The sequence below is a fragment of the Mesoplodon bidens genome, assembly GCF_964165515.1.
Source record: "Mesoplodon bidens genome assembly, chromosome: 5".
Taxonomy (NCBI): domain Eukaryota; kingdom Metazoa; phylum Chordata; class Mammalia; order Artiodactyla; family Ziphiidae; genus Mesoplodon; species Mesoplodon bidens.
Window position 1 is genome coordinate 87,151,646 of NC_138161.1, and position 23,606 is coordinate 87,175,251.

Genomic DNA, 23,606 nt, shown 5'->3' on the forward strand with positions numbered 1-23,606 from the left:
ATTTGTTGCCAGAGACCCCAGGGTTACCAAGTTGTATAGGAAATATAAAAATAGTGACTAAGGAACTTTAAAATTAGTCTTCACTTAAATATCCTTCTCAAGTTATCACGAGCACCAATCCCGAGCAATTTCATAAACATCAGTGATGGTCATATAGGATAAACATGTAATGTGAATATAATATAAATTGATCCCAAAGGAAAACTAGAAATCTTGGGAATGATACAGGACTTCCTGAAGGCAGTGAAAGTGAGTTTAGAGAGAGCAATAGTAATTCACTCAAAGCTGTGGACGTTGATGACCCAGCAGAGTCCTATCAGTTATCAATAGAAGAAGAGAAAAGCAACAAGGATGATGGTATGATGGGTACTTCCCAAGAGAATGATTATCAAAGGATGAAGAAAGATCTTGGGGAAAAAATGAAAAACTTGAATATTTTGCAAAGTCAACAAAAACTGAGGGCTGTTAAATGGTGCCGTGATACAGTTTTGTCAAAAAACTGTGCCTAAAACCCCATACTTAATTCATAGTTTGCTCATTTAAAAAAACATGGCATGATTGCTATTTTATTTTATTTTATTTTATTTTTGCGGTACGCGGGGCTCTCACTGTTGTGGCCTCTCCCGTTGCGGAGCACAGGCTCTGGACACACAGGCTCGGCGACCATGGCTCACAGGCCCAGCCGCTCCGCAGCATGTGGGAACCTCCCAGACCGGGGCACGAACCCGTGTCCCCTGCATCAGCAGGCGGACTCTCAACCACTGCGCCACCAGGGAAGCCCAGCATGATTGCTATCTTAATTTTGTTGAACGTAAGATAAATAAAAATTTTCATAATTTTTAGTTTCTAAGAATTCCAATCAGCCTTTCCCACCCTCATTTTTATGTTATTTTTGTCCCTTCTAAAAATGTGGATTCGTTTTAAGTGGCCTTTCTATGATACTAATTATCCACAAGAAGAACATCCAGTAATAGTATTCAGTGAAGTGATGGATTGATCAGTATCATTCTTCAAAACTAACAACCAAGATCATAACAGGCAGAAAGGGCACAACTGGCTTTTCTGACTCTAAAGCAGGAAGTAGGGATCTACAGAACCAGCCAGATTTCTCTTGGAAGAGTGATGCCCAGTCCAGCTAGGAGGTAATTTTGAGATAAGCCTGACCAAGTTCTTAGAAGGGAACTCTCAAGGCTTCAAAGGAAGTTGCTTACCCACAAAGCACCAGACCGCAAACCGGATCCACGTGATGGTCGAGAGCTTTAGCATGAGATAGATGTTCACCAACATGGCAAAGGCAGGCACAAAGGGGAGACAGGGAGCCATATAGGGCAGCTTCTTGGGGTTCTCTGGCTGCTGCAGGATCACAAACACCAGGATGCTGATCAGCAGGACCATCAGAATGACCAGAAGGATGGCCCACCAGCTCTGCTCTGAGATGTAGTCGGAACCAAAGATGATGAAGGAGCAGAAGATGAACATGAGGATGAAAAGCAGGAGCACACAGATGGTCACCGTGTGCCCTGTAGCTGCTGTGGGCCGGTCCATTTTGCCTGGAAGGCCCAGCCGGATCCTCATGGTGTAGTAACGGGGCCCAATCAGCTTCTTTAACTTGATGAGATAAATGTTTTCAGTTTCATCAGCTTCTATGCCTGTGGTCACGTCCACGGTGCCGTAGTTTGGGTGGTTGACGTTGTAGGTTGACTTGTCTGATTTCCCTATGAGCATCTCATTGTCTCCCAAGGATGGTAAATTCTTAGCCCCACATGTGTTGGTGGCTGGGCCGGAAAACTCTTCCCCTTCACTCACAGGAGAGCCAACTTCCTTCTCACAGTCAGCCAGAATGCCCTCCTTCTTCTTTGTGTGCTCCTGAGACAAAAACTTGACAAACCCGTCAATGTCACTTTCTGGTTGGTATCGAAGGAGCAAGACGCAGACAGAGACCAAGGTGTAGGCGAGGAGGGTGCCGATGGACATCATCTCAATCAGATCTCTCAGGCTGACTAATAGGGAGAGGAGAGCCGCCAGGAACCCCGACACAATGCAGGCCACCACTGGGGTCTCTGTGTAGGAGCTCACGTGTGCCAGGAACCTGAAGGGAGGGGCAAGCAGAGGGTTCATGGTGAGCTACACGTGGGGATTGATTCAACATGGTTTAACACCTCCTGGTCCTGTTTCTCCAGCTTACTTCTGGATTCACTGCCTTAAATACAGCTGCTATTCCTGCCCCAGGATTCGGTTCCCGGAATAGAATTTAAACAGAATTTACTTTAATTCCTTGAGTTTGAGCCAAACTTCTTTATTAAAATTCCTACTTCATTATGTGATGTGATGGGTTGATTGAATCTAGGGGGTTCTCAGAAATCTAAATTGAAGCATAGGCTTTGCTATGAAGAAGGGATACTTGGCAAAGTCATACAGACTTTGGGGGTCCTCTACACCTGTGTTACCCAAAGTGTGGTCTGTGGAGCAACAGCATCAGCATCACCTTGGAACTTGTTAGAAATATGTATTCTGAGATTTTACCTGAGACCTACCATGTCAGACTCTCTGGGAGTGGGGCCCAACAAACTCTACGCTTTAAAAAACCTCCAGAGGATTCTGATTTATGCCAAAGCTTGAGAAGCACTTGCTCTACAACAGAAGTACAGGGATTTGGTTGGCAAAATAGTACAGTCATTGAGAACATGTGCTCCTGGATGAAAGCTAAATCTGGCCACTCACTAACTGGAGAAGATAGAGAAGACCAACAAGGGTGACTGAATGGCACCCTTCTTTAGCAGTTCCTGGAGGCTTAGGTAGGTTCCCGCCCTCCTCCTCTCTCATTCTGGCACTCCCTCCTCCCTCCACTTCCATTCCTCCCTTATTTCCATGACTCAGTCCATGAAACAGGAATATAAACTGTGCTCGGAGCCCCAGCATCTTTCCTCTTGGTTTTCTTTGACAGCTGAAAAACCTTTTGGGTGTGTGAAGTTGTCACACCTCCATTATGGTCAGCCTTTTCTTTTTTTTTTAACATCTTTTTTTTTTTTTTTACATCTTTATTGGAGCATAATTGCTTTACAGTGGTGTGTTAGTTTCTGCTTTATAACAAAGTGAATCAGTTATACGTATACATACGTTCCCATATCTCTTCCCTCTTGCGTCTCCCTCCCTCCCACCCTCCCTATCCCACCCCTCTAGGTGGTCACAAAGCACGGAGCTGATCTCCCTGTGCTATGCGGCTGCGGGGAGGGGGAAAGGTAAGCTGGGACGAAGTGAGAGAGTGGCATGGACATATATACACTACCAAATATAAAATAGATAGCTAGTCAGCCTTTTCTTGATCTTTCCAGCTCCCCCAAGGTCACAGCTCGGTGGTGACCTTAGGGGGTATGCGGAGGAAACGGTGCAGAATGTGACAGCCGATGGCAGAGATAAAGTCCCTGAGCTGGATCCCTCTGCACTCCTGGGAGCTCCTTGGAGGTTTACTCCTTGTTTTGTGCGCTTGAAGAATGCCTTCCCTGTAAGCTCTTCACACAGTAGACACTAGGAACCAAGAGATGGGGCCACATCCCCTTTGTACCATGGGCAGATAGGCTACTTCATGGCCAGCTTAGGGGGCTGGAAGTGTCAGTGTACTGGTGTGGTTAAAAGTCTGGTTGTCGGGGTCAGACAGTCCTGGGTTCAAATCCTGACCCCGCCACCCAGCACCTGGGGGATTTGGGGCAAGTTTTTTTTTTTTTTAAACCTCTCTGAGTATATTCATCTAGTATACTCTTCTGTAAAATAGAGTTATTGTGCTGACTAAATGGGATACCATATACCTGGGATACACAAATGTTCAATAAATGGTAGCGATTGTTGCTACTATTACTAGGCTCTGTTCAGAGGGTCTTATCCTCTCTTTGACTGTAACTGTGAACTTTTTCAGCTTCAGAGGGGGCAGTCATCAGGCCTCAATGTGAGGGCAAGCCTCAGATGCCCCTGGGATGGGTTCTTCCTTCTGCAGGCCACCCAATGTAGCATTTTGGCACTCACCATCTTTATACAATGTCAAATAAGAGGGGAGGGGGCCATTGGGGGGACATATTATTTTTTTGCTAGATTGAGGGACCCAGAGTCAAACAGAGGGGCTGTTTTGGGACCTAAACTAATTTCACTCAAACCCTTTGCCAAGATATATGACAAGTTCCATTGTCTATGTGACAGGCACTCACATCAAAATTACAGTCAGGCTGACAGTGGGTGACAGTCTCCCTGGGCAGGCATGGAAGAATAGAATAAATACCACCGAGCATAGCCCTTACCTGAAAAGGAGCCCATCGCCAGCCATGGCATAAATGACCCTCGGCATTGGAAAGAGGGAGCCCAGCAAGCTGACTGTCAGTCCTGCAACTGACCCGATGGCCACTATGAATTTCGCAGCATAGAACCCACGAGCCACAAACATCTCCATGAGCGGGGATTCCGTGTCAATTGTGTAATATGGCACCATCAGAGTTAAGATCATGCTCACCTGTAAAACAAGAGGAACCATGGCTGGAGGTAGAGGGGTCTGTCTGAAGCATGGATGGAGGTCCCATAGGAGAGGAAAGAGGCCTGGTCCTGCATGGGGGCTTGGATCTGCCACTTCTTGGCACCTGCCTTTACTTTAGACCAGTTATTTGGCCTTTGGAATGCTTGGTCTCAGTATTTTCTCCCCACATGTGAATTTAGTGGACTAGACCAAATCATTTGCAATATCTCTCTCTGACCCTTTTGTATCTGAGGGATAAGTCTGCAGGTATTTCAGCTCCATGAAAGCAGAGCTACACTGATAGTTCAATGAAGGGCAGATATTATCCGATGGAAGGAGCTGCAGCCAAAGGCACTAGAGCCAGGGCCTGGCAGTGACCATGAGCACCCTGCCCACATGGACAAGAGTCTCATTTCTTTTATACCTTCAGGGTCCTACAGGATCTTAACTGTACTAGATCTTACCCTAAAGACCAGAGATCACAACTCTAAAGATAAATGCGTAGGAGATCCACAACCGATTAACTGACGGGACTCATGTTTCCATTTCCTCTCTGTAGCTCAGTCCCAGGAACCAGGCAGGCCAAGAAATAAATTATGGCATCAGGATGGAATCCAGTACTACTGTGGGCTCTAAGACCACTATGGCTTTGCTTAACCAGGACCTATTTCTCCTCACATGTCATAGATCTGCTGTAACATCCCTCCCATCATAATTGGCCCCAGGTGATGGAGCCGCCAGTCATAAGACCAGGTGCCCCCTGGCCTGTGAAGGCCAATCCTGGCATCAGTGAGGGAGTCCAGAGCCTGAAAAGGAGAGAGTGGTTCACTTCTAGATCACCTCTTTGCCTATTGCTCAGGAGCCAAGATCCTCCAGTGAAGCCATGCGCCACTAGGGAGGACAGCAGGCTGAATGACCACAGCCCAGCAATTTGACTTTTTCCTGGTGGTAGGATGGGCACCTGCTGACCAACACAAGACCAAACAACCCCTGAGGCATGGTTAGGGTCCACGCATTCTAAAAGCGAATCTTTCCCAGCAACATCGGGGTAGACCTGAGGAGAGAGGGATAGATTCTTACAGCAACTCTCGGAGTGTCTCCTGCCCACATTAGATTAGGATGGGCAAAAGTTGGTAGATGCATAGACATATTCAGTAGTCTATAAAGCACTATTCTAAGGAAGGAGCTGTGATTATTAACTTTACTGTGTGTGCTACAATGGTTGATTACTGGAAGAGGGGAGTTATGAGGGAGGGGGAATGCAGAGCAGAGTGTCTCTGCTGCTACCCCTGCCTGCTTCCCCCACCCCCAGCTGTTCCTGAACATTCTCTCTACAGGGCTAATCAGGGTTGGATAAGATGAAGCCAGTTGCATGTGTGTGTATGGGATGGGGTGTGGGGGGGTGATAACTGACCTATCCATAAAGATTTGGGTGGGCAAACCACATCCAGTGGTGCTCTCATGTTTTCCTTTGGCTTCCAGGACAATCCTGTTTTGCAGCTTGCCTTAATGATCCCTTGACCTGGTTTCTTCAGGTTGTTGCTGAAGGTGTTTTTCCGGTTTTTTTGGTAGGGGTTGTGAAGAGGTTCTTGTCGCATGCTGTGGCAGCAGGAGCGGCAGGGCCGACAGCGTGCACCCCGGCTGCTGGCTCTTTCTATGATAATTGTGGTGGCTGAAGTGAGTTGGACCCCCAGGACTTGGGGGGATTTGTGTAACCACGCATCTGTCGGCTCACCAGCTGGTCCTCTCCACTGCCAGGGGCTGAGGGGGATGTTGCATGTGGCTGAACTATTTCTGTGATAGAAATTCTGGGATGGGAGCTGAGAGATGACACATCAGAAGTGTGAGGAGTGTCTGAGGGGCGTGATCCTCAGGAGACAGCCTGAAGGCTTTATTCTAAGGACTTCCCTTGGCAGGGAAACCTGAAGGGGCAAACTTGAGCCAGTGTAAAAAGAGGGAGCAATAGCAGAAAGAAATTACATCTTCTCCCACTCTGCACCCCCCAACCCACCAGATTTAAGGGAGAAGCATTTCTAGAGGATGATGAATTCTCTTTCCCCACCCTGGGAGAGCCTTGTCTCTTTGCTGCCGGGAAGCTCCCAGAAGACAGAAGAGCATTGAGGAGGGCACGCAGAGGCCCACAGTGCCTCTGCTTGCACACCCACCCGTTCCTGCCAGCCTGTGATCTGAGCTCCTTGGACGGCAGCCCACTCCCTGCACACTATCCCGTGGGCAGCAGTGGACCCCAAGAGCCTGTGCATAGGACGGAGCAGGGACGGGGGCCATGGCTGAAGTGAGGACCTGGGGCTTCTCCTGTCTCCAGTTTGGAGCCCTGATTTCCTCCTTGGCATTGGTGGGTGGGGTGAGCTTGAGCCAGTGTAAAAAGAGGGAGCAACACAAAACATATGCGTACAAACACCGAGAAGGCACAAGTAAAGGATTACTTCCTGACAGAGGGAAACCCAGTCCCAGAGCCACATTTTAAGGTCAAATATGGAAAGGCCATGAGGAGGGTCACATAAGCATCTGGTACTTACAGATACATATGCTGTCAGGCAGATGACCAGGGAGGCAGTGATAGCATAAGGGATGGATGTGTTGGGATTCTTGGCTTCCTCTCCAGTGGTGGCGATGATGTCAAAGCCAATGAACGCATAGAAACATGTGGCTGCTCCTTGCAGCACCTATCAGGATGAAGACATTTATCAGACTCAAAGTGTCAGGGCAGCACCAGGGCCTGACGTGGTCCCCAGAATTGCCTGGTGCCCGGCAAACAGTACTGAGTGGTAGAAGGAGTAACATGGTGGAACTTGTGCTAAACGCTTGAGTTCTGATCTCTACTTTCTAGCTGTGTGACACTGGGAAATTCCCCCAAGTGTAAAATGAAGATAAGAAGAATTATATCCAAATAAAAACGAGGTCAGGGCTTCCCTGGTGGCGCAGTGGTTGAGAGTCTGCCTGCCGATGCAGGGGACACGGGTTCGTGCCCTGGTCCGGGAAGATCCCACATGCCACGGAGCGGCTGGGCCCGTGAGCCATGGCCGCTGAGCCTGTGCGTCCGGAGCCTGTGCTCCGCAACGGGAGAGGCCACGACAGTGAGAGGCCCGTGTACCGCAAACAAACAAACAAACAAATAAAAAACCAACCCCCCCCCAAAAAAAACGAGGTCATTCAACACATTCAAATAATTTTTGGAAGTAAATGGGGTTATAAATAAATCAATAAGTTGGCTATCCCTATGTCTTGGGGAACTCATTAACTTCTTTGTGCTCTGTTTTCATTCAGTGGTTCTCAATCACAACCAGAGTCTGTATGACTGCCCGTAGTTGTTTGGAAATGTAGGGAGGTACTTGTGACCGACACAGAGACATGGGGTGGGCACTTCTAGCATTTAGTGTACGGGGCTCAGACGCTTTTGCACAAATTGTCCTGCCCAAATTACCATTAGTGACCCTGGTAGATATTTCCAGGGCATCTTCCAGATGTGAAATGATATAAAAGATTTTCAGATGTTCAAATCGTGTAGTGTCTTTCATGGGAAGACAGGTGGAGACAATTTGACTTTACTGTTCCTTTTGGGGGCTTGAGTGGCCTTGGGCTACAGGGCAGGGGAAGGATGAGGAGTGAGGCAGTGTGAAGCTGAGGAGGTGGTAGCCAGTGACATCTGCTGGATGTCTGTCTGACAGGAGCCTATGTGATCCCAAGGGTGGTTGTGACTTGATGAGTCAAGCAGTGAAAATCTTCCATTGAGGAGTGTGTGACTTTCTTCCAAAGAATCTATCAAAGTTTAAATTATGTTTTCCCACCTTAGCATTCTCATTATCAGCTGAAAGTAAGAAATGTGCCTCTTTGAATGCTTGGGGGTGTCCCATTTGGGGAAGATGAAAGAGATTTTTCTGGGGTTTTGTGTATGGGGTGAGGGCATTTGACAACCTGCAAGCTCTAGCCAGGGGGCCAGGAGTGAGGCTCATTGTGGACTGACCATTTTTTCCTTTTCTCCATATTCGGTTTATACATGATGAAATTCTAAACACGTGCCAAGCAGACACCTGTCCCTAAATTTTCACTCTTACCTTTCCTACTGACTTCTCAATAGGTAAAAGACAAAATACTGAGAAGTGGAACCTACAAGGAACATCACAAAATGGAAGATTGTCTCAAACTTTCAAAAGCAACCTTTGCTCATCTGTAAAATGAGTTGGTCTCTTCTACAGTCTCTCCTGTCAGGACTTTAATGCTTCAGTTCTCTAACTGGAAGTTCTTATTCTGGGGTCCATGCAGTTCGCGGGGGAGGGTCTGAGAATTTTTCAGAGAAAAAAATACATCTTTCTGTTCACTACCCTTCAACTGAATGTTATCATTTCTTTCAATTATGAGTGTAGGTGACTAACAGTACCTGTGACTTTGTCACCAATAGCAATCAGCTATTTTCCCATCGTATTAGTTGTTGCAGAGATCTTGAAATACCACTTGTGCTCATTGTGACTTCCAATTTATGTCAGTTATTAGACATAGATATTAATATTTAAAGCACTAATAACAAAGCACGTTGTTATATCACAATTTAAAAATATTTTTATAACTATATTTCAATATACAATTGACCCTTGAACAACATGGGGGTTAGGGGTGCCGACCACAGCACAGCTGAAAATTTGAGTATAACTTATACTGGCCCTCTGTATCTGTGGTTCCCCCATGTACTCAGTTCCTTCATATCTGTGGCTCTGTATCTGCAGATTCAACCAACCACTGACCGGTGTAGTACTGTAGTATTTTGAAAAAAAATCCACCTAAGTGAAACCGCTTGGTTCAAACTCATGTTGTTCATAGGTTAACTGTAATTGATTTCTTTCGAACTCCTATGTAATTAGGTTATTCATTTATAAGCACAATTTATACATAGTATAAACATAACTCAAAAGGGGTCCATCGGCTTCACCAGACTGCCAAGGAGTCCACTGCACACAAAAAAATCTAAGAACTCCTGATCTATTCTAATAGAAAGAACTTCTCAAACAAGCAGTTGTCACCAGAGGGGTACTTTCTGGGAGAGGAGATAACTCCCAATTTCACACCAGCAAAGTCCTCCATTTGAAGATGTGGTAACTGTCTTTGGCATCCAGACAAGGAGGTCAAACAGATCTCACCTCATCGTATGTGGAGGTTCACAGGTTTGGAAACGTGCTTTGTTTTCATTTGTCTAAAAGATGTCTCTGGTGTTCAGGGATGAATGATTGCTGGGACTGTAGGCTCGCTAAGCTGCTCCAGTTAAGGAAAGGCTTGCTTTAAGACAGCTTCCAGAAAACAGTCCTGTCTTCTCTTCCTTTAACATCTTTCTTCCCGTACACACACACACACCTCTTGTAAATCATACAGTGACCTTCTCTGACAATCAGTCTAAAGATGCATTGCTCCCAATTAGGATGTCCCACGGCTATGGTGCCATGCCCACTTGGTGTGATCAGTGCTGGATGGAAAGGTCATAGATACTGGAAGAGCTCCCTGCTGAGGATAGGTGGGTAGGAAGGTCCTAAATAAGAACTATAGGGCCAGTCTACCCTGGAGAAAGGTGAGAGGTCTGTAAACCATGCCATATGAAGATTAACTGAGGACCAGGGGATGTCTAACTGAAAAAGAAGACTCAGTGGAAGATACCTCCAGACAGAATTGGAGGGACACCTTCCAATTTTGAAGGCTCCAGAGGGAATCACAGAGCCATGCAAATGGGTGGCATAGGACTTGGTTAGGAGTGCAGATTCTGTAGACTGTCAGACCTAGGTTGGTTCTGCCATGTACTAGCTTGGTGACCTAGAACAAGTTCCTAACCCCTTGGGGTCTCATTTTCTTTATCACTTAAATGGAAATAAAAATCGTGTTTAGCTCGTTGGATTGTTCCAGGGATTAAATGAGATAATACAGTCAACCACAGTCATAGAATACAATAGGTACTTAATAAATATTCCTCTTATCAGTAGTATTTTTATTACTATTATAAGTTTTTCTAGAACAGATGAAACCAAGGGCACAAATTCCTCCTCTTCTTCCTCGTCCTCCTCATTTTTCTTTTAGAACTTGACACATTTTTTAAACTGCTCCCAAGAACCAGGAACTGTGCTTGGTGATGTGGATGCAATTATGTGCAAAAAGCACTCTGAGCTTGACTTCCTGGGGCTTGGAGCCTAGAGGACACTGCACGACCCGAAATGCTACCTTGACTGTGGTAACAAACTGAAAAAGATTAATAAATATCTATATTATTTGTAAAACACGGATGCTACTATTTCCCAGATGAATGAAAGAATGGATGGCAATTACTGATAATGATTAGATACCAGAAAATTAACTATGATCAAGTTGGGAAGAGAGAGAATAAGTTTGCAAAGAGAATGTCTGTTAGCCTGAACTTGCATGTGTAGAACTAGAAAGAAATTATGGTTGAAGAAAGACTAAGCAGATCAAAGGTAGGACATCTGGAGGTTCTACTGTGATAGGCAGGACACGGAATTTAACTCAGATGGTTCAAATGAATGATTTCAGTGAAGGCGCTCTAGGGGTCAAGGCTGGGAAGAAGTGAGGAAGAAATACCCTGGCCTTGTTCTCTTCTCACCTTCTGATCTGATGATATCTCCCATTGGCTAAACCCAACAGGAAGCAACCAGCAGGGGGTCTTCTGGAGCACAGAACAGAGCATGAGGGGTAGCGAAGGGATCTGGGGACTGTGGGCAAATGGGGAAAAATCAGCACACCTGCCAAGATCAAACAGACTCTGGCCTAACAAGATATAGATTAAATAAACAGATTATGTAAGAAAAGATAATACAATTAGCAAATAGGGTCACCTTTTTACCTGAGTTAGTTTGAATGAGTTTTCTTCCTTGTAAGCAAATAATCTCTGGTAAATACAAAAGAACCACGAAATGAAACTGTGTATGGGTGTGTCTCTACCCAAATACCCACTAAAACTGCTTTCCACTTCACTCTACCCAGATCTCAGATCCGGCCTCTGGTATTTACGATTAGGATACAATTCCATGCATGAAAGAATGTGTGCGGTACCTAGGGGTGAGCATCTGTGAATTAAATTGGTGGGTGAAGTGTGTGTGTGTGTGTGTGTGTGTGTGTGTGTGTGTGTGTGTGTTTCTGGGTTCATCTGTACTTTATCCTAACTTTCCTTTAATGTTTTATGTAAATAAAAAAACGGTATTGATTTTTATTTGATGACATTAATGGAAATTGTTTTCCAAAGTCCACCTGGTATAGCTGCTGCTCAGCCAGGCGATCCAGATGGCTCCTTCCCTCTACAGAGGAAAACAGCACGTGCCTCAGTTGCTGGCGGGCCGCTGCTTAATTAGTTGACAAAAGAATGACATTGCTGGCCTGCTACTCAGCGTCTGGGATCCCTAAAAGCTGGCCCTTGTGACTTGCTGATATTTGAGAGGCATTAGGATGAGGCAGCTCTCTGTATTCTGCCTTGGCGTGTCTGCCAGATGTGCCTAGGAGATAATTAGGCACATTTTTATAATTCACTCTCAAGGTCACAAGCCAGAACTCCAACATTAACAACATTTCCTACCACCCTCATGCTCCAGATCTATTAGCAGCCTGTCCACAGGGACAGTGGAATGTGCTAATAGGTTCCAACAAGTGGATTCAAATGTGGAGACATGGGAAACAGGTTTTCCTTTGTTTGGAGGCTGTCAGCATTCCCCACAAATACTTGCTCTGAACCATTTTCCTGGGAGCTATTTGTGCTGGTAGAGTGTCTTATTTGGTTAAAGAGAAACCATAAGATAGCATCGAGAACAAATAACATATAGTGAATATGCATCCGACAATGTTCAAGAGCTGAGGAATTGCAGATAGAAGCAGGGGTTCAGCTGAGGGCCAGCAGTTACTTGATATAGGGAAAAAAATGTTTGTTGTTCTTAAGCTCTTCAAGACCAAAGAAGCATTTGACCCAGAACCTGTAAGTGAGTAAACCATCCCTTATGCTATTTTCTTTGGAAGGAAGTGGTTGGAGCAGGGAAAGAGTAGGCTTCTGAGGGGTCCATGGCCAGAGGATGGATTGCTCTTTAACTCTTTCAGAGTCCTTGAAAATTGTGTTTCAAGTCATGTAATGGTATCCTTATAAACCACTCTGTCCACAGTGGTTTCCTCCATCCTGTCCTACCTAAAAGGATTGAAGAAGAAAGTGGACTGGAACTCTGCACTAGTCCCCTTGTCAGGGGTGGGGGTCAGAATTTCCTTAAGGAGTGAAGAAGTTCATGAAGCTGCCAAGTAGGCAACTCGATTTTGTTGACAATTGTCAGATGACAGAGTAGGGAGTGTGTTTATTCACTTGGTGGATGACATGCTTATGAGAAGGTGTCAGATCTTAAAAAATAGCATCCATATTCAAATTGGCCTTGCTGGACTGGAAAAGCAACCTGAAACCAAAGTCGAGAAAGAACAGGTCTAGGCAGTCAGCTGTGGAGGAAATGTACAACGCAGAAATCCAAGGCCAGGCAGATAGCAGAGAGGATGAGTCAGCATCATCTTCACACTGGGCTGTCCTTTGTGCTCAGATGATGTTTTTAGGCACAGCCACTAGGACATATATTTGAATTTCTTGCAGGGAATATGGATTTGCAGTGAAAAATCCAAAATCCAAGCCAAGCTTTTTTGGTGACCAATGACAAGCCTACTCCAGGTAGCACGTTTGGGTTGGAGTGAGGTCAGTGGCCAAAGGTGCCAAAAAAGACAGTTGGTTCGATGCATGCAAACTTGGGCATAATGGAGTAAATAAGGGCTTTGGCTCATCTAGGACTGGGATTGAATTTCAACTCTATTACAGTCTAGATCTGTGATCTTAACTTTTCTAAACTTCAGTTATTTTGAGGTAAACGTGGAGATCATTGTACTTATCTTGCAAGGCTGTGGTGAAGATTAAATGAAAAGTGTATATGAAAGAGTATGTCATAAGGAAAAAATTGTTAGGGATGGCATCCTTCCTTTCTTTTTTATGCCTGATTTCCAATTTTCTTTTCTTTCTGTAGAAGCTAGTGAGAACTGGGATTGGGTAAATGGGAAACCCCTAAGCCTAGCTTGATTAGCTCCTTCTGTGATGAGGCAGCTCCTGACTGAGGACGGATGTGGAGCCCCTGAGCAGGGAGAGGAGATCCCCCCAAAGAGAATAAAGACCCCAGAACAAAGCACAAAAGGAAGAGCTAAAAGACTGGTTCATCTTCTTCAGCATGGGCAAAGGGTATTTACACAGAGGATATTGACTATTTCCAGTCTTCACATGGGGCCTAGACTACAGTGTGTGCCCGTTAGATAAGTTCTTAGGAAGATTTTGAAAATTAAACATGATCTGAGTAATTAAGAAGAGTTTTCAAATTACTTTGATATGATGTCTCAGTAAAAATGCACATTTGGCCTGGGCCGGCTTAACTATGCCCCCATCTTAATGCTCCTTCTAGCTCCAAGACCCCAAGACTTGGTGAAGGCTTAAAGGAAATGAAAATGTAACATGTCAGATTAATTACATTCTTACTTTTTTTTAAAGAAGGCTCAGAAGGGAGGGGTCATCATACATAAGGCACTCAGTGTAGTGGAAGGGACTTTGGAGCCACACACCTGGGTGGGAATTTCAGTCCTGGCACCGACTAGCTAAGTGACTTTAGGCAAGTTACCCAGCTTCTCTGAGCCTTGAATTCTCTATTTATAAGTTGGGGATAGCAGCACCTGCTTTAAAGTTTTGTTATAAGAGTGAGATAATATTCATAGAGCAGAATGCTGGGCACCCAGCAGGTAGTGGGTAAATTCTAACTCCTTCCTCCTGTCATGATCGCTGTTGCTAACCACACAGTGTGCACATAAAAACATCTAAGATTTTATTCTTGTTTTGCAAACATTTGGTTGTCATTAGTTTTACCACTTGATAGATGAGAAAACCGGAAAGCACAGAAGTTAACTGTTGGCCAAAGTCTCGTAGTAGGTCCATGACCCAGTAATTTCTTACATTGTTAAGAAAATGGTGTGAACATTTTCATGTGCTATGATGAAAATGCAGTTGAGTTCTGGGAAAACATTCTTTCTTTTTCATTATTACAATTTGTTGTTTTCTTATTTGATAGGAAGGGAACGATTTGTATCATAAGAAAATATAGACTTGGGAATCCAGAATGGGGTTAACAGTGTTTCTTTGTCTCTTCTTCTGGTTTTAACCAGTTTTAGGATTTATTCACTTCAAGGGGGAGGGATGAACTCTGCAAATTCTTACTGATAAGCAGAAGACTAGAAACCTTGGCTTAAATTGCTTCCTTGCTTGTTTCTCTGCACTGAACAGCGTGGCATGGTTTAGAATACACAGAAATTATTTTGAGTGTTCTCCAAGAGCTATTTCTGGTCCCTGGACCTCTTGGAGGAAAACCAGTGTAAGCAAAAACTACAAAAGCAAAACTGGTGGAATCCTGGACTTGCTTCTGTCACTGATTCTGGGTGGGTGTGCCTCTCCCAGCGTCAGTTTATTTACCTGTTAAGTGAGGGGATGGGATCAGGTGACCTCTGTGATCCCTTCTAACTCAAAATTCTCTGATTTATATTCAACTATTTAAAAAAAAAGAAGAACGAGCTGGTGAATTTTACCAATAAATCCATAAAGTAAGCATTTTTAGTCGTGCTAGAGAAAGAATCCAGGTGCGACTTAGAACTAGTACTTCTCAGTATAAAGAATTTGCCACTCGGACCTTCCCATCTTTCTTTAGCATAAACCACACCATCAGATCACAGGGATGAGATCTGAAAATGTCCTTTTGGTCCAGCGCACTCTCTTGCCAACCCCCAGACCACACCAGGTGGGCTTCTCTGCTCTCAGACCCCAGCAGGACTCTCCACCTTGGGTCAAATGTTGGGATTAGATTTGAAAACTGTTCTTTTCTTTTTCCATACCCAGGCAACACTCATGCTTTCCTCACCCGCCCACTCTCCCGGCCTCCTTTACTGCCTTGTGTACTTATGGACTGTCTGAATAGACTGTAGAGAGATTCTGTAGGACTGAGCTGTTCTTGTACAGGCTATGGAGTCAGACAGTCCTGGCTTTGGGTCCTGACTTGGACATTTAACACTGTGTGCTTAATAGCAAGCCATTTGACCTCTCTGAGTATGAGTTTTTTTCATCTGTAAGACCAGAATGTAAATATCCTCCTTGCAAGGTCATTAGGAAGGTTAAATGAGATATTATATGAAGAGCACTTAGCGTAATATTAGGTAATATTGCAAGTGACCCGAACTTCAAGTCTATTATTGTTTTCCACATAAAATAGGATCTCAAATGTTTGTGAAACAAATACATAAAAAAGAACCACTTCTTCAGAACATTCCAATTAAATTCAGATAAAAGGTGATGAAAAGAGTGCCATGAAGGTTATGAGACAAACAGCATTTTCTTGAAAGTATGTCTCAGACTTCACAGGGTGGAAAGCAGAGCGTGCAACAGGTACACTGGGATTTAGGAATGAACTCACCCCTGACCAGCCGTAGGGCAAGAACTGGCCCTCAGCCCAGTATTTCCCATTGATGAAGAAGAAGCCTGCAATCATGATGAATACCCACACTGCCAGGTTCAGCACATTGAGTACGTTGTTGAAGCCCACAGAATTCTTCACCCCCAGTGCGACAATGATGGTGACGATGACTGCGATCACCAAAGCCAGAAGATCCGGGTATGATTGTTTTCCTTTCCCTAGAGTGGAAAGACATGAGCTAATATTGTCCAGGGAGAAAAACTCCCAGGCCTACCCCGGTGCATCTGCACTCAGCTCAGAGAAAGGTGGTCAGTTTGTTACGGAGGGAGAAGGAACTGTGTGTGTGTGTGTGTGTGTTCGCCTCCACTGTGGTCCACAGGTGTCTATTTGCAAATGGGAAGGTTTTGGTTTATAGGTGAGGCGGCCTAATATCCTGGACCAAAAATTGGAACACATAATATGATAATTACAGCAGTGTCTATGGAACCATCACATGGAACATCCAAAATCAGGACTGTCCCAGGACATTCAGATGTATATATGGATCTGACATGCATGTTATTTGAACTGTTTTATCTTCATTGTTGTTTAGTTTATAGTCCATAAATTTCTCTTTGTTAGCAAATTTAGAAATACGTGTCTTTGAAAATTATTGGAAGAAGGGTGTTCTTTCCATTTGAGTGAATGTGGTTGCGAAGATGGCCGGGGAACATGCCCCGCTTTTTTGGTCTTGTCTGTTGGCTAGTGGACTCCTGCCCTCTATAGAATGGAGACGGCACTGCCTCAGCAGTCACGCTCCTGGATTTCAGCTGAGCTCTTGCCTGTAAGCAGCTGTGTGGCCTTGGGCAAGTGCCTCCTTTCTCCGGACCTCATCTGTAAAGTGAAAGGGCGGGCTACCTGGTTTTGGAGGACACTTTCAGACCTAAAATTCTATGAAATCATTATACTGAGAAAATGTGGTCTTCATATTTTTTATCTTCTCATGGTATCTAGGTGCTCAGCATTTTGGTCAGTTCTTCTGAGATAAGGGCACCAAAGTCAAATGACTTGCATGCAGCCACTGAATTAGTCCCTGGAAGTTCTGGGGCAAGACCCCAAAGCTTCCTCAACCACTGTTTAGCTTCCCTTGAATGTAAAGGGATAGTCAGACATCAGGATGGAAAGTGGGTGGTAAGTGAGGCTCAGAGCCTGAAGTGTCAAAGTATTTGTTACATGAGCTTCTGATTATTTAGTATTCACTCATTTCAGTTACTCATCCATTCTGTTTCTTTTAGAAATATATTTTGTTATTTAAAAATTAATGCATGCTTATTTATGAAAAATTTTAAAAATGTTCTAAGGAAACCACTGGAGAAGTTCCTTATAGTTCTTTTTCCTGTATTCGTTTTATTTTTATATAGTTATTAACATGATGCACGTCCAATTTGTATCCTTTGTCATACAGCATCGCATCAAAAACATATTCCATGCTATTATAGAAGTCTTCCTGGTCTTCCTTTTAATTGCTAGCTATATAATATGCTGCCCTAGTTTATGTAATCATTGTAGAATATTTAAGCTCTTTCTAATTTTTTGTTATTATAAATAAAGCTGTGATGAACATCTTTTCATATAAAGCTTTTATGGAAACTAGAATAATTTCCTTAGGCTAGATTCAGAGGGGAATTACTTGGCAAAAGAAGATGTATTAAGGCCCTGGATACATTTTGCCAAATTGCATCCTGAAAGAGGAACCCATTTATTTGACTCAGCAAGTTTGCATGTTGGGGTTAGAGTCTGTGGCAGTCTCACCCAGGCCGTTGAGGGTCCCCACGCTGTCCGCCATCCGGCGGCTGACCGTGTGGTTGGCCAGTGAGTCAAACATGCTGCTCAGAGCGCTGGCGCCGGCCGCAGTGCCAATCAGGTACTCCAGGATCAGGTTCCAGCCGATGAAAAACGCCACAAACTCCCCGACAGTGACATAGCTGTAGGTGTAGGCCGACCCGGTGGTCTTGGGGACGCGGACTCCAAACTCTGCATAGCAGACACCTGCATGGAACACACACATGGATGATGGATTTCAGGAGATGAGCTAAACTTCTGGTGGTTAACCATCTTGGGTAGAAAATACTGGAACTCTCTGGGATCTTAGAACAAATAGGCAAAGTTTTATATAAATGAATCAATTCAAAGTTCTAATGTGTTCCAGCTTCACTTCTGGAAAACTTTTTAACCTGAATGAATGCCAGAACTAATTCTAAGGAACTATTAGAAGCTGATCTTTTTCATTAGGAAAACTCCTGATTATTGTATGTGTCTCTGTCATTGTTCCTTAGGTGTCAGATATCCTGAGTGCACATGGATCTCACTCATTATGACCCCACAATTGATGGCACCAGGGTTAGATTATGCTAGCATTCTTCTCTTTCATTTTTACCTGTTACTCATTTGAGAGTGATACCTCAAGCAACCCTCGAAAATCCTGTACTATACTGGTGGGCGGGTGGGTAATAACAATGCAAATATAAGTAAATGACTAGTTATTAACTAGGAAATTTAGCACATACAAAAGATAATTTAATGAACACTTTTAGAGTACCTACTGTGTGCTTGGGAAGGTGCCAAGTGCTGGGACTAAAAAAAGACAAGTAAGGTAGGGCCCTGCCTTCAAGGGGAGCTATACCAGGGAATCAGCTCACATCATAGGCTGTATAAGCTCAATAATCCAGAGATGTACAGGAACAAGGAGAGCAGAGATACGACACGTGCCTCAGCTGGTTTTGAGGTATACGGAGGAATTAATTGCACTCAGAAGGTGGAACATGAGGCAAAGACATGGTGGGGAGAGACAGTATGAAGCTTTGGGTGGAGTGGGATGTGCCTGGGGGTACTAGGAGGGTCTGAGGCTGGAGAGGCAAGAAGAAGTCATGTGTTTTCCAACGTGGGTCAGGGCCCCCTTCCACCAGAGTCATCTGTTGAATTGTAGTTTCAGGAGATGGAGACCAGGAATCTGCATTTTAACAAGCTCCCCACTTATATTTGAGAAACACTGGTATATTGCCTCATTTTTTTGTTTTATAGAATTAGAGATCAAATTAGAAAGAGACAGGGAATACACCAAACTTCTGGAAGTTGGGAGAATATTCTACATTGTACTAGGAACTCTGGATTTGGGGCCAATGGGTGGGGTACCAAGTGGAAGGACAGACATAAGACAGCTTGGAGGAAATGCACCAGGAATGGGATATAGGAGGAGGTAGAAGGGAACTCAAAGTAAACTTTACTTTCAGTCCCAATTTTGTTAAGAGCCAACCTTGAGGTTCTCTCATCACAGATCAGGGAAAAATTGTTCACTCTTTTGTGACTAAAGAGAACAAGTTTCTTCTCCTTTTGAAGGGAGTAAAATCAATGCAAGGAAGCAAAAAGAGAGATGTCAAAAGCATGGACACAATGAATGATTAAAAATGATGCACTGTCTCTTTTCCTTCCACTCAGTGGCATCAGTGTCAGGGCGTCCGTGTGGAAGGAGCACTGGACCAGCTGGGCTGCCCTCTTGTCTTGACTCTACCTTGAACCTGTGTACCCCTATACGTTGTTTCCTTCCTTGTAAAGTAAAGGAATTAGGCTGGGCTGCTGTCTTAAGTGTCTTTCTACTCTGACAATCTAAGATTCTATTGTTATATGGAATTTTGCTACAAAATATATTGAACATAATTTTCTTTTACATTAGTTACTGTATTGTCCTGTATTATGGAGATGCTCTCAAGGCTAGCAAAGCTGTTTGTCCCTACCTTGAATGGCCTAGGCTGCTATTTATTTTGAGTTTCTATGTCATCCCCCTTCCCTCCACTTTGTAAAATAGTTTTCATCCACTTCCTGGAGGTCAGACTCTCAGTTGTTTCTTCTTGTTGCTGTCGCAAGGCTTACATGGAGCAGTCTGACCTCCTCCTATTCTAAATTGCTGCTTCCAACACCTGATGTTTAAATTGTTAGGGTGAGTCTAAAATTAAGAGGAAGTGGTGTCAGAAGGAAGGCCTGAGGAACTCTATAAGGAAAGCATAGAGTGTGTAAGTGCTGAGTGTGAGACCTGGTGATATTTTCTTGGATGCTTGGCGGACTTGTGTAACTTATGTGTTCTTTTCTCCTGAAGGGGGTTGAGTTTGCACATAGAGTAGGTTTCTTTTTAAGTGCAGTATAAGGAAGGGCTTAGGAGGTAACTAACTTATTCTCTGTAGTGCAGGATCCACATCTTTACCCAATAATTCTTTTTTTAAAATGTTTATTTATTTATTTATTTTCTTATTAGTCATCATTTTATACACATCAGTGTATACATGTCAATCCCAATCTCCCATTCAGCACACCGCCACCCCACCACCCCTCCGCTTTACCCCCTTGGCGTCCATACATTTGTTCTCTACATCTGTGTCTCTATTTCTGCTTTGTAAACCGGTTCATCTGTACCATTTTCTAGGTTCCACATATATGTGTTAATATACAATACTTGTTTTTCTCTTTCTGACTTACTTCACTCTGTATGACAGTCTCTAGATCCATCCACATCTCTACAAATGACCCAATTTCATTCCTTTTTATGGCTGAGTAATATTCCATTGTATATATGTACCACATCTTCTTTATCCATTCGTCTGTTGATGGGCATTTAGGTTGCTTCCATGACCTGGCTATTGTAAATAGTGCTGCAATGAACATTGGGGTGCATGTGTCTTTTTGAACTATGATTTTCTCTGGGTATATGCCCAGTGGTGAGATTGCTGGGTCACATGGTAATTCTATTTTTAGTTCTTTAAGGAACCTCCATGCTGTTCTCCATAGTGGCTGTATCAATTTACATTCCCACCAACAGTGCAAGAGGATTCCCTTTTCTCCACACCCTCGCCAGCATTTGTTGTTTGTAGATTTTCCGATGAAGCCCATTCTAACTGGTGTGAGGTGATACCTCATTGTAGTTTTGATTTGCATTTCTCTAATAATTAGTGATGTTGAGCAGCTTTTCATGTGCCTCTTAGCCATCTGTATGTCTTCTTTAGAGAAATGTCTGTTTAGGTCTTCTGCCCATTTTTGGATTGGGTTGTTTGCTTTTTTAATATTGAGCTGCATGAGCTGTTTATATATTTTGGAGATTAATCCTTTGTCCATTGATTCATTTGCAAATATTTTCTCCCATTCTGAGGTTTGTCTTTTCATCTTGTTTGTAGTTTCCTTTGCTTTGCAAAAGCTTTGAAGTTTCATTAGGTACCATTTGTTTATTTTTGATTTTATTCCCATTACCCTAGGAGGTGGATCAAAAAATATCTTGCTGTGATTTATGTCAAAGAGTGTTCTTCCTATGTCTTCCTCTAAGAGTTTTATAGTGCCCAGTCTTACATTTAGGTCTCTAATCCATTTTGAGTTTATTTTTCTGTATGGTGTTAGGAAGTGTTCTAATTTCATTCTATTACATGTAGCCCTCCAGTTTTCCCAGCACAACTTATTGAAGAGACTGTCTTTTCTCCATTGTATATCCTTGCCTCCTTTGTCATAGATTAGTTGACTATATGTGCATGGGTTTATCTCTGGGCTTTCTATCCTGTTCCATTGATCTATGTGTCTGTTTTTGTGCCAGTACCATATTGTCTTGATCACTGTAGCTTTGTAGTATAGTCTGAAGTCAGGGAGTCTGATTCCTCCTGCTCCGTTTTTTTCCCTCAAGACTGCTGTGGCTATTCGGGGTCTTTTTTGTCTCCATACAAATTTTAAGATTTTTTTGTTCTAGTTCCATAAAAAAATGCCATTGATAATTTGATAAGGATTGCATTGAATCTGTAGATTGCTTTGGGTAGTATAGTCATTTCACAATATTGATTCTTCCAATCCAAGAACATGGTATATCTCTCCATCTGTTGGTATCATCTTTAATTTCTTTCACCAGTGTCTTATAGTTTTCTGCATACATGTCTTTTGTCTCCCTAGGTAGATTTATTCCTAGGTAATTTATTCTTTTTGTTTCAGTGGTAAATGGGAGTGTTTCCTTGATTTCTCCTTCTGAGTTTTCATTGTTAGTGTATAGGAATGCAAGTGATTTCAGTGCATTAATTTTGTATCCTGCAACTCTACCATATTCATTGATTAGCTCTAGTAGTTTTCTGGTGGCATCTAGGATTCTCTATGTATAGTATCATGTCATCTGCAAACAGTGACAGTTTTACTTCTTTTCCAATTTGTATTCCTTTTATTTCTTTTTCTTCTCTGATTGCTGTGTCTAGGACTTCAAAAACTATGTTGAATAATAGTGGTGAGAGTGGGCAACCTTGTCTTGTTCCTGATCTTAGAGGAAATGCTTTCAGTTTTTCACCATTGAGAATGATGTTTGTTGTGAGTTTGTCATATATAGCCTTTATTATGTTGAAGTAGGTTCCCTCTATGCCCACTTTCTGGAGAGTTTTTATCATAAATCGGTGTTGAATTTTGTCAAAAGCTTTTTCTGCATCTATTGAGATGATCATATGGTTTTTATTCTTCAATTTGTTAATATGGTGTATCACATTGATTGATTTGCATATAGTGAAGAATCCTTTCATCTCTGGGATAAATCCCACTTGATCATAGTGTATGAGCCTTTTAATGTGTTGTTGGATTCTGTTTGCTAGTATTTTGTTCAGGATTTTTGCATCTATATTCATCAGTGATATTGGTCTGTAATTTTCTTTTTTTGTAGTATCTTTGTCTGGTTTTGGTATCAGGGTGATGGTGGCCTCATAGAATGAGTTTGGGAGTGTTCCTTCCTCTGCAATTTTTTGGAAGAGTTTGAGAAGGATGGGTGTTAGCTCTTGTCTAAATGTTTGATAGAATTCACCTGTGAAGCCATCTGGTCCTGGACTTTTGTTTGTTGGAAGATTTTTGATCACAGTTTCAATTTCATTACTTATGATTGGTCTGTTCATATTTTCTATTTCTTCCTGGTTCAGTCTTGGAAGGTTAAACCTTTCTAAGAATTTGTCCATTTCTTCCAGGTTGTCCATTTTATTGGCATACAGTTGCTTGTAGTCGTCTCTTAGGATGCTTTGTATTTCTGTGGTGTCCTTTGTCACTTCTCCTTTTTCATTTCTGATTTTATTGATTTGAGTCCTCTTCCTCTTTTTCTTGATGAGTCTGGCTAATGGTTTATCAATTTTGTTTATCTTCTCAAAGAACCAGCTTTTAGTTTTATTGATCTTTGCTATTGTTTTCTTTGTTTCTATTTCATTTATTTCTGCTGTGAGCTTTATGGTTTCTTTCCTTCTACTAACTTTGGGTTTTGTTTGTTCCTCTTTCTGTAGTTCCTTTAGTTGTACGGTTAGATTGTTTTTTTGAGATTTTTCTTGTTTCTTTCTTTCTTTCTTTTTTTTTTTTTTTTTGTACAGGGGCCTCTCATTGTTGTGGCCTCTCCCATTGTGGAGCACAGGCTCTGGACGCGCAGACTCAGCAGCCATGGCTCACGGGCCTAGCCACTCCGCGGCATGTGGGATGTGGGATCTTCCCGGACTGGGGCACGAACCCGTGTCCCCTGCATCAGCAGGCAGACTCTCAACCACTGCGCCACCAGGGAAGCCCTTTTCTTGTTTCTTGAGGTAGGCTTGTAT

The 23,606-nt window shown here is 43.2% G+C and overlaps 1 protein-coding gene across 1 annotated transcript in view; it reads right to left on the minus strand.

The window, feature by feature from the left end:
• Window positions 1–23,606, minus strand: part of SLC7A14 (solute carrier family 7 member 14) — a gene marked incomplete at both ends in the record, with an annotated part of 69,701 nt that overhangs the window by 22,522 nt on the left and 23,573 nt on the right. Inside the window, 5 exons of the mRNA XM_081235401.1 lie at window positions 1,212–2,089; window positions 4,287–4,495; window positions 7,033–7,179; window positions 16,006–16,223; window positions 17,797–18,033. Coding sequence (XP_081091527.1) covers window positions 1,212–2,089; window positions 4,287–4,495; window positions 7,033–7,179; window positions 16,006–16,223; window positions 17,797–18,033 — 1,689 coding nt within the window. The remainder of the gene's footprint in view (window positions 1–1,211; window positions 2,090–4,286; window positions 4,496–7,032; window positions 7,180–16,005; window positions 16,224–17,796; window positions 18,034–23,606) is intronic.